Source organism: Antrostomus carolinensis, unplaced genomic scaffold (genome assembly GCF_000700745.2).
Source record: "Antrostomus carolinensis isolate BGI_N321 unplaced genomic scaffold, ASM70074v2 scaffold1007, whole genome shotgun sequence".
Taxonomy (NCBI): Eukaryota; Metazoa; Chordata; class Aves; order Caprimulgiformes; family Caprimulgidae; genus Antrostomus; species Antrostomus carolinensis.
In genome coordinates this window covers 46,762-63,327 of record NW_010329269.1, presented here as the reverse complement: position 1 = coordinate 63,327, position 16,566 = coordinate 46,762, and the positions used below count along the sequence as shown (strand labels likewise).

The window sequence follows — 16,566 nt, the reverse complement described above, 5'->3', positions numbered from 1 at the left end:
CACCATCCCACAGCCATTTCCAATCTGATAGGGGATGAAGAAGTAGGAGTCTTATCCCCCAGAGCAAAATATACAAACAGTTATCTGGTTCGTTAAGTCATTTTTGCCCATAGCCTGCTACTTACATGCAGTCTTGTCTGAATTTGCCCAATAATCTGGTTATTACTATGTAATTAATATTAGCTCTTGGATTGTGAAGGTTGGGGGGAGTAACAAAGTTTTTTTGAAACAAAATCTACTGGAAAAGAATGATAATAAATATGGCACAATAGGAAAGAGCAATGTTACCATGCTTTGAAAAATATGTTAGTAATGTAATTGAAATTGCCTTATGCTGTATATAACAATGCATGGCAGCTAACCAGTCCTTCTGAGTGGATTACTATTTCCCTGGCCAGAAATCTATGCTGATAAGAAATGGCATCTCCCTCCAATATAAAAGTAATTTTTTTTTTTTTTTTTTTTTTCTCCCCTCATAAATAGTGGCATGTCAAAGTGGCTCCTGCATGCACCTTCCTATCTCAAAAAGAAAAATGCTATTTCAAAAAAAATTAAATGCTTGGAAATGCAAAGATTTCCTTCTTAAGAATAAAATGTTCTTCCTCCTTTGATTGAAACATTAAGTCATGATGGTTTCCAAGCTGACACATCTATTATAATTGGTTGATTGGTCACACCACATTGCACTGCAGCAAATCATGAAGCATTAATCTTGGAAATTAGAGAGAGAATAACCTGGACAGACAGACACACACTCCCTTTCCCTCTTTTAATCTAAGCTAGTTGCTGCAAATTCTGTCAAAATAAAATTAAAAAAAAAAAATCAGAGAAAGATACAATTGCACGATTCACAGCTCTGTTTTAGCTGAAACCCTGCTAAACATTGACCTAAAACTGGACACATGCACAGTTCTTCAGTAAAGCTCATTCTGGGAAGAAAACATGCAATTTGTTTCTTACCTGTAATATGGTAGCTAACCTGTCGGTTGACGTCAGATGTGTCTTCATCCCAGGTGCTAAGAACAGCCACAACTTCCCCTGGTGGGACACTCTCCTTCACTGACCCTCTGTACACCTCATACTCAAAGACAGGTGCGTTATCATTTATATCTGTCACAGTAACTGAGACCAAAGTGGTTGATGACAAGGATAAAGCTTCCCCCAGATCTGAGGCCACCACTGCAAAGGTGAAAGCAGGATCCTTTTCATGGTCCAGATCCTTCAGTGTGCTGATCCAGCCACTGTTACTATCAATGGTGAATGCTTCTGTGATCTTCTCCAACTCCGATTCCACTGCAAGTGTATACGTGACCTGTCCATTTGCACTCGAGTCTGCATCAGTTGCTTTAACTTGCATAAGTTTTGTTCCTACGGGCATCCCTTCCATGATTATTGCATCATAGCTAGCTGTTTCAAACACGGGCTTGTTGTCATTTATATCCAATATCTTAACCTCCACATCCACAGTCAACACAATGTCTATTTTGTCTAAATGAATGGTGGCTGCAACTTTGAAGTGAAATGCAGGATTTGTCTCATGGTCAACTCTCTTATCCAGTTTTATGAGCCCCGTGTCTTGCTCTATGATGAAAACCCCATCTTTGTTGTTTTCAGTCAGCTCACCATTAACTGTGCTGTACAAAGCACCCTGATTAGGTGAAACATGCAGAATGTCAATGGTACTACCTATGACTGTGTCTTCTGCTATGGTAAAAGAATACTGGGGTTGAGAAAAAGAAGGCAAAATAGTTTCTGGAGGTAAAACATGGATGTACACAGGAATGAGAGAATGCTTTACAGGAATGTTTGGAATGCCACCATCAACTGCTTTGACAAAGAATGACAGAACTGTGTTTTTCAGTTGGTTAAAGCTACCCTTGGTGACCATCCATCCATTGTCTGGATCTATTTCAAGCAGATCAGCTACTGAAATGGAGGCCTCGCTATACAGAGAGTAGGTAATTCTGGAATTGGCTCCATCATCTGGATCTACTGCTTGCACTTGGGTCACCAAGTAACCTTTCCCAACATCTGCTTTGACGCTTGCTCTGTATTCAACTGTCATAAATTGAGGAGCGTTGTCATTCTCATCCACTACTATCATTCTCACAGTGCAAAAGGTAGTTCTGCCACCTCCATCGAGGGCTCTCAAAAATATACCAATATCACTTTCCAGCGGGTTCTCCCTGTCTAACCTCTCAGTTGTCAGAATCTGTCCATTGCTATCAATCAAAAACCGGTCCTTGGCAAAGTCATTTATTATGGAGTAGCTTATCTGGCCGTATACACCTGAATCCCCATCTGTTGCCTTCACGTGGATTACCTTAGTTCCAGGAGCAGCGTTTTCTCTAACCTCTGCAACGTAAACGCTCTGCGAAAACACAGGGCTGTAGAGGTTGGCCCCAAGGATCTGTATGTGCACCTGAGCTGTGCTGGTGAACAGCCCATCCGACACAGAGACATTTAGGCTGTACATGGGCTCCATTCTCTGTTTCCGATGGTTGGAAAGTGTGATAACACCACTCTTGCTGTCCATAACAAAACTGGTCCGATCGTTTCCTGATAAGATGCTGTACTCCAGTCTGTCAAAATCAGAGCTGTCAGCATCAGAAGCTTGGACACAAGTCACAAAATGCCCTCGAGGTGCCAGTTCACTCACATACGATTCATATATTAACTGGTTAAAAACTGGAGGGTTGTCATTCATATCTGTTATTGAGATACTAACAAGAACCTCACTGCTTAGTGGTGGGAACCCATTATCGGTTGCTCTGACTTTCAAGCTGCACTGCTGCATGAGTTCATGATCCAGCATCCGGGCTGTCAGAATTAGGCCACTGGTGCTGTCTATATGGAAATAGTCTGTGCTGTTAAAGGTGTCCTGGACTATCTGATACTGCACAATCTTGTTATTGTCAGAGTCAGCATCAATAGCAACAACCTGCAGTACTGGAGTCCCAATCAAAGACGCTTCAGACAAAGTAGCATTATAGGCCAACTGATCAAAAATTGGAGGATTATCATTCACATCATTAATTATCAAGTCCACAGTGACCTCAGCTCGAGCACCAGTGAGGGCATCACTGGCTCGCACCATCAGCTTGAAAAGAGAATTTATTTCATAGTCCAGTGGGCTGATGACACTCAGAACTCCAGTATCAAAGTCAATATTAAACTGGTTGTAAGGATCTCCTTCAACAATGATATAAATGATACCTTGGCCTTCTGGACTGGTTGCATTTATACTTAAAATTGGTGTGTGCATTTCTACATCTTCATTCACAGAGGCTGTATAGAAGGGCTTGTCAAATACAGGCATCGCTTTGTTAACAATGGTAATGGGGAGCTCTACTGAAGCAGACAACGATGGGTTACCACCATCTTTTGCAAGAACGACAACCATATACTCTATATTGGATAAATCAGAATTGAAGGCTTCTTTTAAAGTGACGCTGCCAGTTCCTCTATCAATTTCAAAATGTCCGTAGTCTTCCTTCAGAAGATATGACACCTCACCATTTTCATCCTTATCTTTATCAATAGCTGTCACTCGATATATCAGGGTACCAGGCTCAGCATCGACTTGCACAGCAGCATAGTATGGGAGCCCTACAAACACCGGGGCATTGTCATTTATGTCCTCAATGTAAACCCTCACCACCACTCGAGCGACACGAAGGTGATCTAGTTCTCGGCTTGCTTCCACCACCAACTCATACAGCTCTTGTTCCTCTCGATCAAAGGGGATGCCAGTTGTCTGAATCACTCCTGAGGTGGATTTGATTTTGAATTTGTTGCCTGGGTTTAATATACTGTATTTCAAAGGCTCATTGAGACGGTTACCAACAGCATTCACCACAGCGATCTTTGTGATATTGGTGCTGTTTTCAGAGATAGAAGTGGAATAAAAATTTTGTGTGAAATGGAGCCCACTATCCATGGCTTCTTTTACCATGATTGTAACCATAGCAGTGCTATAAAATTTCCCATCGGATACTCTTACTATTAGCATATAATGGTCTTTGGAGAGACTATTGTTTTTAATGGTGAGCACCCCTGTGCTTGAATCAATTAAAAAATGTTCCATATTGCCTTCAATTAGACTATATGTTAGTTCAGGAGGGATCTCTGAATCTGGGTCTGTAGCCTTGACTTTGAGAACTTCAACACCAACATATGTGGGCAGGAGCAAGACTGTCTCAAACACGGCCTGGCTGAAGACTGGTGGGTTGTCATTGACATCAGTTACCTCAACGGTCACTTCAACTGGGCTTTCTGCTGTAAGCTGGGGATTCCCACTGTCTCTAACATGTACGTGGAAGTGGAAGTGGGCTATCGTTTCATGATCTAAATTTGCAATTGTTCTGATTGCACCTGTGCTGGAATCTACTGTGAAATACTTTTTTGCAGTAGATTCGACAATCTGGTAGACAAGCAGAGCATTCTGGTTGCTGTCAGCATCAGTGGCACGTATCACGAGAGGACTGTTATTTGCACTCCGGACTATGCTATTTACAGGAGCAGCTTCGCTTATGCTGCCTGAGTACTGAGAGAAGAGAAAAACTGGTGAGTTATCATTTTCATCAACAATCTGAATGTTCACAGTGGCATTTGATGCCATGCCTGCCATATTTGTTGCCTGTATGATGAGCTGATAGAAGGAAACATGTTCATAATCAAGGGCTTTTTGACTGGTGATCACTCCAGAATATGGGTTTATAGCGAAAACTCCATCCACATTCCCATCTTTAACCTCATAAACTAATGTGGACTGACTGATTGCAGAGAGAGAGATGACAGAAGTACCAATATCCACATTTTCATTAACCTCCGCTTGGTATTCTTTGAGAGTGAACTTAGGGTGGGAATTATCTGCCATCGTCACAGATATTCGCACAATTGCTGTTGCAGACAGTGGTGGAGAACCTTGATCACTCACTTTGACTGACAAAACAAACTGTCCCACTGTGGTTAAGTCTGGCTCCTTCAGTAATGTAATGATCCCTAAAACTGGTTCAATCTTGAATGTGTTTCCTGTATTTCCTAAAACACAAATATTGGAAGCATATTAGAAATGAAATACAGTGCACTTAATGATAATTTAAACCAGGAACAATTAGCTACAATTTGTTATAAGTAGTTATTGGAAAAAAAAACCCCAAAACCAAAACATAAAATAATTCTAATGGGCCTTCCATCATTCCTTGCTGAAAATCAGGCATCTCAGTAGACAGTACAGGTGCTCAAACTTTCAGAAACTCAGGTGCTGCTATCTTTATCTTGATTCTGAGTATCAACATCTGAGTAAGTGCTGCATGTACACTACTTCTACTGAAGTAGGAAAAAGCATCCCTGAATTATGGGAATTAGTCAAATACATGTACACCTGAGGCAAAGAAACTAGATCAGAGGCTAACAAGCCAATTACATAACAAATGGGTAACAACTCAGGCTCTTAATTGAAGGGGATATTAAGGAACCATAGAGAAGATTACAGTAGTTCAAGACTTAAAGAACTGAATATAAAAAGGTTAAAGTGGCATTTAGAAAAATAAAACAGAACAAATAGCACAGAAAAGAGATTCAAGTATCTTGTGGCACAAAGGTTTATCACATGATCTCTGAGGAGGATGAATCTAGATGAATGAGATTTAGCAGAAAATGTCATGAAATGTCTGCTATAACATGAAAGCAGGGATATCACTGACTGCATAAAGGTGAAAACAGTGAGTATGGATTAAGGATCTTCTTTGCGGTCTTATTTTCCTTTTAGTCTTTTTGCCAACCTCTTTTTTTAGCAAGACAGACTCAAAACTTTTGATATGTATCCCTACCCTGTAATTAGAGTTTGCCTTTATTAGGTAATCTGTATTTTGCTGGTTCCTTGAGTGCTTGCTTAAAGTATAGGATGCGGTGTGTGTATATCATAGAATCATAGAATGGCTTGGGTTGGAAGAGACCTTTAAAGGTCATCTAGTCCAACGCCCCTGCAGTGAGCATGGCATGTATAAGCATACAGACTATTTTTCTGAATTTGATTCTAAATACAAACAGCATGTTCTGAGTTACAGCAATTCCAATCATTATAACATGCTCTTGCTATTGTAATTTACACTTTAAAATCTAGAATTGCTTCCAACTGACAGTCAAGCATCCATCCATGACCTGGAGAGAAAAATGTCTCAGGTAACTGGTGATAAACAAGACTATTTTTTTTAATGTTGATTGTTAGAGGTGGTGCGCACAGAGCAGTAAATGTGAAAATTGTAGCTGGAATACCAAATACATGGAATCCTAAATGAAGTGAATTAATGTAAACTGTTTTTAAGATGTGATTCACTATCTGTTGTAAATTCTGGGGCTTGGAGGCTAATTTAAGATACATACTACTGTATGTAGTTCAATACTTGAAGTGGCTTTCTATTTATATCCATCCTTTCAGATCAGTAAAGTTTACTCTACTAGCTAAAACAAAAATTGTGCTATTCACTGAGGAGTTGAGATTCTGCCAGAGCTGCAAATTCTCATAAAGATCACAGCATCTGTCACATTTGCAGAGACTACAAATGCTGCTGCAGTTATTTTGTCAGTGCTTACTAATACAAATAATTTTTAGCCACTGCCTCATGTAAGGCCAGAGCTGGTTCTTCTCCTTTAGGAATTTCTTACGAAATTACACAAAAGCTACTTTATTTACCAATACCACACTTCACTTTTAAGGTGATGCAAGCAATTCCCCTGAATGAAAGGACTGTGTACAATCTGAATGTTGCAGTTAAAATCGGTATCCTCAACTGCAGATTTTATGGATCATAGAAACTACAGCAGCAGAAGACTGAATTTTGATGCATCTAGGATTGGAATATCTGTGGATAATGAAACTGGGGGAGTGTGCGGCTTATAGTAAATGGAAGTTTGAAGTCGGACGCTGCATGGAGAGCTCATGATGAAACAGGCACAGGCTGTAATGGAAGCAAGAGCCTCTAGAAAAAAAAAACAAAACAAACATGTAGACTAAAAAAAGACCATCTAATACCTAAAGCATCCTTTCTAATCACTGTAGTTTTCTGTCAGCATCACGTATTACTCCACTACCTGTGTATGGCAGCCATACTTCTAGCATATCAGATTGCTTTTTACATTGTGGTGCACCTATATATGGTTGGAACCCATAATAGTACTAAGTCATCAAGAAAAAAGCTGGGAACAGCCTTGAAAAACATTGCCTGAGGAACCTGATCTGGTCTGAATCATAGAATACCAGGTTGGAAGGGTCCTCAAGGATCATCTGGTCCAACCTTTCTTGGTAAAACCACAGACTACACAAGATGACCCGACACTGTCCAGCTGAATCCTAAAAATGTCTAATGTTGGGGATTCCACCACTTCCCTGGGGATAATTATTCCAGTGGATGATTGTTCTCAATGTGAAAAATTTTCCTCTTGTGTCCAATTAGAATCTCCCCAGGAGTAATTTGTACCCATTACCCCTTGTCTTTTCTATGTGACTCCCTGTAAAAAGAGAGTCTCCATCTTCTCTGTAGCCACCCTTTAAGTACTGGAACATGGTGATAAGGTCTCCCCTGACCCTTCTTTTCTCAAGGCTGAACGAATCTAGTTCTCTCAGCCTTTCCTCATATGGTAGGCTTCCCAGTCCTTTGATCATCTTCATGGCCCTTGCCTGGATCCTCTCCAGCCTGTTCACATCTTTTTCACATAGTGGGGACCAAAACTGCTCAAAGTTCATTCTATAAGGTAATGTTGTCCTACCTGGGCATGTGCAAATTTTCCCTGATCTAAGTTAAAGACCACTGGAGAATACTGAGAAATAACTGGTAAGACCAAATGCAGTGCATAAAGGAAATACTTGTTTTGTAGTATCTCAAGATCTTTGTAGTATCACAAGGGTCCAAGTTCAGCACTTCTAGTTACAAAAGTCTTAATGTTATGGTGTACTTAAGGGACTCCCACAGAGCATTACTTATTTTTTGCATTCCATTACTTATTTTTTGTCATTTAGCCTGTTCCTAAAAGATGTAAGCCATCCTAGCTAGTGACAAGTCTTTAGAATAATATAGGCATAAATAATGATCCTGTAGGATCAGAACCTAATGCTGGGAAAGCCTTGGGATCTGACTAATAAGTTCTACTTAAGTAGAAATTAAACATTATAAAACCCAAAGATTAGAAATTTATACTTCTCTGTTTTTTCCTGGCACACCTTTTGTAGGTATGTAAATGATTTATCTCAGAGATATTTCTTAACTTCAGGTCCATATGAGCCAGAGAAAGTTACATTCACTTGCATGTGTGGCAGAGAAAACACACATCTCCCATGACTGTGCCATTACACCGGCAGAGGAATGCTTTTGCTTGTACAGATTATGTGGTGAATGTAAATATCCACAGCTGAACAGCATAAACAATTTTAATATGGTAACACCATGCCCTCCCTTAGTTTCAAGAGACCTTGTGCCACTAAGCTGCTATGGCTTTGCTGGCAGAAGTTAGGCTTTGCTGGCATAAGTTTTTAGTGTAGCTCTGGTGTTAGTTTCCATGTTCCTATGATCTGAATATTGACAAAGACGCCAGGACATACCAGCTGTGGTGGCATTTGTTTGTGGAGGATCCACTGTGTACTATACTGAAGCCAGCAACCTGAAAATAAGTCACTGTCTGCAGCTTTCACTAAGTATCTTCTGTCATGGTTTTGAACCAATGACTTAGAGTTAAAAGACTCTGTAGTGAACATGAATGAGGTTCTGTTCTGACAGGTTTTGGGTATCGTAGCTTCAAAATAAAAAGCAGCCAACAAAAAGGTGTCTCCTTTGCCCAACTCTACAGGGGAGGGAAGACCAAAGGAGATGACTTGTGTGTCAAGATGGATCACGATCACAGCACTGCTCTGTGTATGAATCATGATGCTACACTTTCAGCCTCTGTCCTAACCTGCTTCAATAGTGTAGATAAGCTCCGCGTTTTCTCCTTTATCTTTGTCCAAAGCTGTGACCTGCAAGACTGCTGATCCAACTGCTGCTGATTCAAACACTGAGGCTTCATACAACGGGCTGGTGAAGTATGGACTGTGGTCATTGGAGTCTTCCACATTTATGATGACTCTGGCCAGGTTTCTTCTGTAAGGGAATTCTTGATCTCGGACCTATTGAACAAGTGCATTATACACATCTTGATATCCATCTAATAAAACTTCATAAAAAATAGTCATGAATGCTAATAATACTTTCATTTCTGTTTAATAAAAAGTAATAAAAAATCAAATTTTCCCAAAGAACAGTCTAAAATACATTAACAAGCAAGATGGTACATAGTAAAATTAAAGAAACAGGAAGAGCTTAGAGACTTTTTTTTTTTCATTTGTGAAAACATGGCACGTAATCATCATGACATGAATTTTTAAAGTGGCAACCACATGGCATCTTAAATTTGGTTTTAGGTTTGCAAGAAATACTTTTTTTTTAATACATGCTAAATGGTCATGCCTTTGCCCTGCCAATCCCTGCTTTATGGCATGGGAGCAAACATACTTTGCCCACTGTTCCTTCTCTCAAAGAGCTACAAACAAAGTTATCCTCTATGGGCAGTCATGTGTCAGTCTAGTGCTTGTAGCTGTCAATGGACTTTTTCACCATTATGTATGTACATAACTTTTTGAAGACGATGATACCAATAGTAAACAGTAGAAATTACCTTAAGTGCTGAGCATGCCCAACAGAAGTATCATTTATCACACCTCTCTCAACCCTGTACTAAAAATCTCAGCGTTGCTACACTGATAATCCTGCCAACATGATCCCCAAAAGTTGGGTTCTCCATAAGTAGAACAAAACCCTTACTGCATCAGGTGGAGATTGAACACAAGCACCAGGAAATGACCATCAGTTGTGTTTCTGTGCTTCATTTTATTTCTTAGCCTGCTCTCCAAAGGACTTACAGCTTGTCACACTGTGAGCTGAGACCCCACTCAGCTCCTGTTGCTGGATCTCACAGCAGCTCTCTGATTCCTGGGCTACCCCACCCAGAGATGGCCTTGTACCTAACAGGTCATGAGCTGTTCCTTCAAAGATCACTTCTGTAGGAGTCTTAAGTGGATAAAGAAAACAGTGGACTACAATGTTTAAACCATCAGAGATTTTTTTTTTCCCAATTAACCTCCAGTCCATAATATACAATCTTCACTTGAAAACAGACAGACTTCTGTTTTGTAATTTAGGCACACTGAATAAAAAATGGTAATTAACTTTTTTTCTACATACCCAAACATTTGGAAATGTAGCTGAAAGCTATTTTGTGTATCTACAGCTTGTGTACTAAAATAAGTCTGTAAAAGTAAACTATAAATTAGGCTTGATTCAGAGAGGCTGTAGCATTCTGTATGGAAAGAAAGCAGTTATCTCCCTGTGAATAACTTCTTGAATAACTTTCAGCCTCACTTCAGAAACTCTGAAAATTACCTTGAGTTAGAAGACCAGATGCCAAGAGATTAAATAATTTCCTGGTTGCTTCCCTTGAGATAGCAAATCATATCATATTCCATACAATGAATTCACATGAAGTTTCCCAAATAAAAAATGTAAAATAAATACACAGCAGGGCAGGAAAGATGAAATTAATGACTACTTACTGCACTAAGAATTCTTTGCTCATGCAAACACTAAGGCACGTATGCACCTGAAGCGGCAGTGATTGTATCCCGACACAAGTGAATATTGCATTCTTACCATGACATTAAGGATGTGCTTATCTTGAGCTTCATGGTCTAATCTCTCAGCAGTATAGAGCACCCCAGTGCTGGGATCAATTCTGAATTTTCTCATGCTGACTGTATCGATGCTGCTGTGAATAGTGTAGCTCAACTTATGCTTTTCATCTCTGTCTATAGCTTCAATTTGCAGAATTTCAGTATCAGGGAGGATGTCCTCTGAAATGGTGACATCATAACTTTGTTGAGAGAATTCTGGGCCATTATCATTGTTATCCAACACTTTGATAAGAACCTACAGTTAATAGAAGAAAAATATTTGAAGTTATTGAAGTCTAATCAGATTTCTGAATAGGCACCTAGAGAAATGTAATTTACTTTAGACGGCTGACAATGTTATGCTGCTGTATGGTGGGCTGAAAACCATCATTTAATATTAAATGCTTACTGTTCAGATCAAAAGAAATAGTAAGGATATGACTTTGGAGGAAAAATGTCCCCAATTATAAGACCTACTCAGAGCCTGACAAAGAAGGCCATATTTTCAGTATCTATAGATAGGAAAATATTCCTACAATGGTAATAAGGAAAGTTTTGCTGTTCTTTGTAACTGCACTGGTTACAAAAAAATTCTAGAGCTATTATGGGATTTCCTTCTCCCTTCACTATTAATAAGGCTATAAAAGAATCCTTTTCATGTTACTTAAATCTGCTTTTTATACAATCAAGATTTGGCTAAAGCCTGTGTTGTCTTCTGCCCGATATATTGTGTTAGGAAGTACTAGCAATGTCAAATCATGACAGAAGAGGAGTCTTCAAGTTGCTGTAACATCTTAGGCTGTGTCAGGAACGGTGACACTTGGTGAGGCAAGAACAGGAGACATGACCTTGTGACCATGAAAGCCCACTCCACACAGATCAATAGGTACCTTTGCCAGTGATGGTTGTCTTTATTGCCACCTAATTCACTTTCCCCTCAAACATGCATTTGCCTCCCTTCCATTGCAGTTTATGAATGGTAAGACTGATGCTAAAAATCTGAATGAATGCTGCACTGTTTGCTTCAAGTCTGTCTTAAAACCTTGATACTGACCCCTAAATAAACCTGGAGAAGGGGAAGGCAGCCAGGATGCTGCTGTTGCTGCCTATTACACTCATTTCAATATATCACAAGCTGTCCCTGGTAACTAATAAGAATCACAATTTTCCAAGCTTTGCCTTTTGGCAGTTATGTGAATATGCAATATTATCTATATGTGGCTCCAATGAGTTTTTGTGTTTTTCACCATTGGAGGAGTCAGTCCCTAGAGAAAATCTGCTTTACAGACTTTGCATGCTACAGATTCCTTTGGGCAGCATGGCAGCAAAACCCTTGACAAACTACATAATACTAAAAGAGGCAATGCAAAGAGTTGCTTCTTTATCAGTACTGGAAATAAAAAGTATCTTCTGCAGAATAAAGCTGTGAAAGCTCACACTTAACTTTACAGTGAGTGAAATGGAACAATATTTCAATTCAAAGGCTTTGAAATAAGAAATAGTGCGATGAATGACATGGGAAAGGCCACACACAGGACTCTTCCCTAAGACTAGGAGACTTGATCAATTTCTCACAATATTTTCTTTGTTGTTCTGAAAAATACCTGGTTCTTTTTTAAGCAAATATTTTATTACTTTGCTTGATCAAGCCCTGTTCACTCATACTTTCTTAAAGGAATCAAAATGCAGTTATACTTTTACTGCAATATTGCACAAACAGATGTTGGCCTTGGAGAGAAATTAAACTTTAGATTTCCATGATACTTGGAAGGGTTTGCAGAACACATTACCAGAAGGAACATGAGCAATTGTAAGCAAGCAGCAGTTTTAATGAACTAGCCTGGGAACTGTTTAAAAGACAGCTGAAATCAAAAGCTCTGTAAGTTAAATGACATAGGACTTCAATTGCGCATTCCATACAATTTAATTTTCATCCAGATTATGGTACGCCAGAGTGAAGCAGGGTGAAGCCTGTATTAAGTTATACTTCAGTCTTGGACAGATAGCAATAAAATTGGGAGGAAATATACCCTGCTGGGTCTATAATACTTAGTTTTTCATAATTTTGTTGTTGCTATACAATATATCAAGGTGTGTTTCTGACCTGACTGAGGAAAAAAAAAACAAACCCAAACTCACATCTGAAAAATATCTAAAGAAATGAATAGCAATATATGAAAGAAAGCCTGAGCAAAAAATGAAAGACTTCTACTCTAATGGGACACAGAGCAAGTGCTGAACCACTTTTTTAGTGTAAGTGACACTGAAGTAATCTAAACTGAGGATAATTCAATTACCAGTGTCTGACACTTAAACACACCTTCTCGAGCAGTTTTGATACCCACAGTTCTTGCCAGGTACCACTGTAATGTAGTTGGATTATTTTACTGCTGCATTGTTAACACAGACAAGAAAACACATTTCATTTTACTTTTGATTAGTGGCCTAAAACTTTGTCATGTACCATTTTAGATGGATTTGACTGAAAATACCAAGAGTGTTTGATTCTGCTGATGCTAGTACAGCACAATTTACCTTGAACAAGGAGGCTGCCATGTGGGGGACAGGCTCGTATGTGTGAACTTGTTTTTAACACTGCTGTATGCAAACTCAAGCTATTCTGGAAGAAAAAAATGTACAAATCCACACCAATGTGCTTTAAAGGTACAACTACAGTGGCTACAAGCCATTTTGTTTGCATGGTGTGTGATCATCCCAGTGATAGGGTTTACTCCCTATTCTATCTCACTGGCAAATTGGGAAAGCAGAGGAGGCATAAAGCTTTATCCACCACAAAGCTTGCATCATGACTGAGCAAGTCAGGGCCCCGTCATTTATGCCTTCACTAGACTGCATAAACTAAACAGGGTGGGACTGGATCAGCATCAGAGACGAAGGCTAAGTCATAAGAGTATGGAAAATATAGTGTGGATCCATAAAGCAGCATTTCTTCCCACTGAAAAGGGTATAAGGTAATGCCTTGACACATAGATTTTTATCAGTGGGAGGCATGGAGAGAGGAAAAGGTAAAAAAAAAATGAGGTCCTCATTCACTGTTGACATCCAACTTATGGGGAATTATGCACTTAAAATTGCTTTGATAGTTTCCAGAAAAGAACTTTTTTATTTTTTTTTCCCTTTCTCTTCATATCTACTATAAAACTGATCAAGTGCCTGTTTAAGTGGCAGGCAACTTCCTCCCCAGTGAGGACAGTATTTAAATTGTTTGTCAAGTGATTCACATTGAAATACACATTATTTATTATATGCTCTGTATTTCAACAGTCACTTCCATCTGGAAGAGATGCTAACGAATAAAAAGGTCATTATTGATTCACAATTTCTTCTATTAAAGCAGTTTAGAGTATTTCTAATTTTTGTCAGCTGTCCTTCAAAATCCCCGAGAGTCAACTGTAATTTTAATATTACGATCTCTCCTTTCCTAGAGGGGAGTGGATTTTCATTGCAACAAAAGAAAGTTAGATTATATATGGGAATACTGATTATACAGAGCTCTGTTAAACCCACAAGCTATGGAAAAAGGAGAAAATTGAACTCTTATATTTAAAAAAATGTAACTGTCTTGGAAGCTACTTGAAACAAAACCTATCTTTTATTAGGTCACCTTAAAATGTTACCTTCCTATGCAGAAGATTTCCTGCCCCAACAAGATGAGTTCTAGTAAGGTATGTCTTAAAAAGAGGGGGCAATCTTTTCCTTTAATAATAGACAAATGTTACACTCGCATGAACACCAGGCTCATGGAAAACCTGATCCTACAAACATATGTGATGTTGAGTAAGCTGAATTCCACCAGATCGTTTATATGAGGAAAATCACTGAAATTCATTTAACGGTTGCCAAACTTAGGCACAAAATCTTGGTACTACTGGCAAATTTCCCGTTGACTTAAAAAGGGCCAACACTCTTCTCCTTGAAACCTTAAGCTTTAGCCAGCCTGTAGCACGTCTTTCACCGAAAATCAAGTGTTATCCTACTGAAGCCACTCAAAGAGTCACAGCGTTTGTGTAATTTAATACTTTCTTTATATTTATTTTCAAACGGAAGATATGGCAAGAATGATCTGTGCTGCATAAATATCCTTTATTGCTGTGTAGGTGCCTGGGGTGTTAAGCTGTGAGAATACCCATTGTGTAAAATCAAAGACAGGCTTTAAAAGTTTCCCAACACATCCCCAAAAGATGACAAATGGAAATGTTTATTATTTGTTTCCTGCTAAGGAGGGAATCCTCTTTCCTGAGGACTGTGCAAGGTCACTGACTAAACTACTTTCCATAGACAAACATTAGCTGCAAGTCTTTCTTCTGTGGTCATAAAACAAACATGCAGCAAAGCAGTCTCTGCCCAGTTATCCTTGAAAGCTCATATCTTTTCCAGCACGTCGCGGGCTCCAGAAAGGCAGGCTTGCCTCCTTCTGCTTCCATTGTGCAGAGCCTAATTTATAGTCTGAACAAGTGCCTCGCTATAAAAGATTTGCTTCTCCCTGCTCACTTCCTATTTCCCACAGTTAAACTAAATTTCAAATAAAGGATTCACAGGCCTCCAAGCTTACAAATTAGGCAAAGTAACACTCAGAGCGTTAGCAAAGACTTTGTATTCAAAATGGCAAGTGAAAGGCCTAGAGAACTACAATCAAATCAAAGCAGGACAAAACCTAATGCAGGAAGTCTCTCCAAAGCTTTTTTTAATGTTGCCCATCACAAATACCTCTGGTTTAGGCACAAACATTTATGCAGTGAAAACTGGATAAATGCCAGGAGCTGCTTTAGAGACATTTGAAGCTGTAAGAATCTGCTTGGCTAATTGCTTGGTCTGGGCACAGTGTTGTAGTACAACCTGTTAAGTGCCTTCATTGCTTAAACTCAGGTTATGCTTTTGTATGGGTTTTGAAAACCTATTTTGATTTAATATTGCTTTCAATAGTTTTACCACACAGCTTTATTTGCTACTTCCTGACATGTTTTTCTCTCTTCTAAACCCCCATCTTAACATAAAAATGCAAACAGTTTCCCTACCAACCTCAGTGGCTTGTTATTTATACTTTATTCTATCCCTTGTGTTATGTTAAAATGGGGGGAAAAGTCTTTGTTTCACAGGCAAGGCAGTGCTGAGATCGCTGGATGGGACAGAAAAAAAAACCCCAAAGATTGGGTTGGTTCTAGTTTGGAAGGAAATGTTCAACTGAGCAAAAGTGAAAAATTTAAACACCATGTCTGCTTGTCCATACTAGAAGAATCCACAGCCCAGAACCTCTTCTGGTAGACTCTGAAGTCTTATCTACATTTTGGTCATGGTCCTCTAAGAAGAGCTTTTCATCATTCAGTTAAAAGAACCACCCTCACTTGGGGTGATCGATCAGCTCCTCCTTGTTAAGAAACAATCTTATAAAGAAAAGGTGTTCTCTGAGAGGTGAAACCAAGCTCGGTAGCCTGAAACTTGCAGGTGAAGGTCAGTCCTGAGCAGAAGAATAAATAAAATTCCACAGTTTCCTCCACAGGGAGAGACAGAAAAGGGCAATGAGCAGTAACTCCTCCCACCTGCTCTTCCAGCCTAGTTGGCTCCAGCTGAAGGTATTACAGAGGACAATGCACTGATCTACAAAAACTTTTCAGAGGGAACGGCATGTTCCCTTCTGAGTGTCCACCCTACTGTGAAATAGTGAGTAGTTTTGTCATAAGTGAAACTGAGGCACTTTTTGCCTCCTAGCTTGGAAGCATCAGCCTTCATGCTTTAAAGCATCTTTTCATAGTGGTTAGAATGATGAGAAACAAGAAGGCAAGAAAATA

At 39.3% G+C, this 16,566-nt stretch overlaps 1 protein-coding gene across 1 annotated transcript in view; it reads right to left on the bottom strand.

Annotated features, from left to right (window-relative positions):
- Positions 1–16,566, bottom strand: part of FAT3 (FAT atypical cadherin 3) — a gene marked incomplete at its 5' end in the record, with an annotated part of 131,010 nt that overhangs the window by 72,528 nt on the left and 41,916 nt on the right. Inside the window, 3 exons of the mRNA XM_029086072.1 lie at positions 961–5,043; positions 8,950–9,160; positions 10,740–11,015. Of these exons, the coding sequence (XP_028941905.1) occupies positions 961–5,043; positions 8,950–9,160; positions 10,740–11,015 (4,570 nt within the window). The remainder of the gene's footprint in view (positions 1–960; positions 5,044–8,949; positions 9,161–10,739; positions 11,016–16,566) is intronic.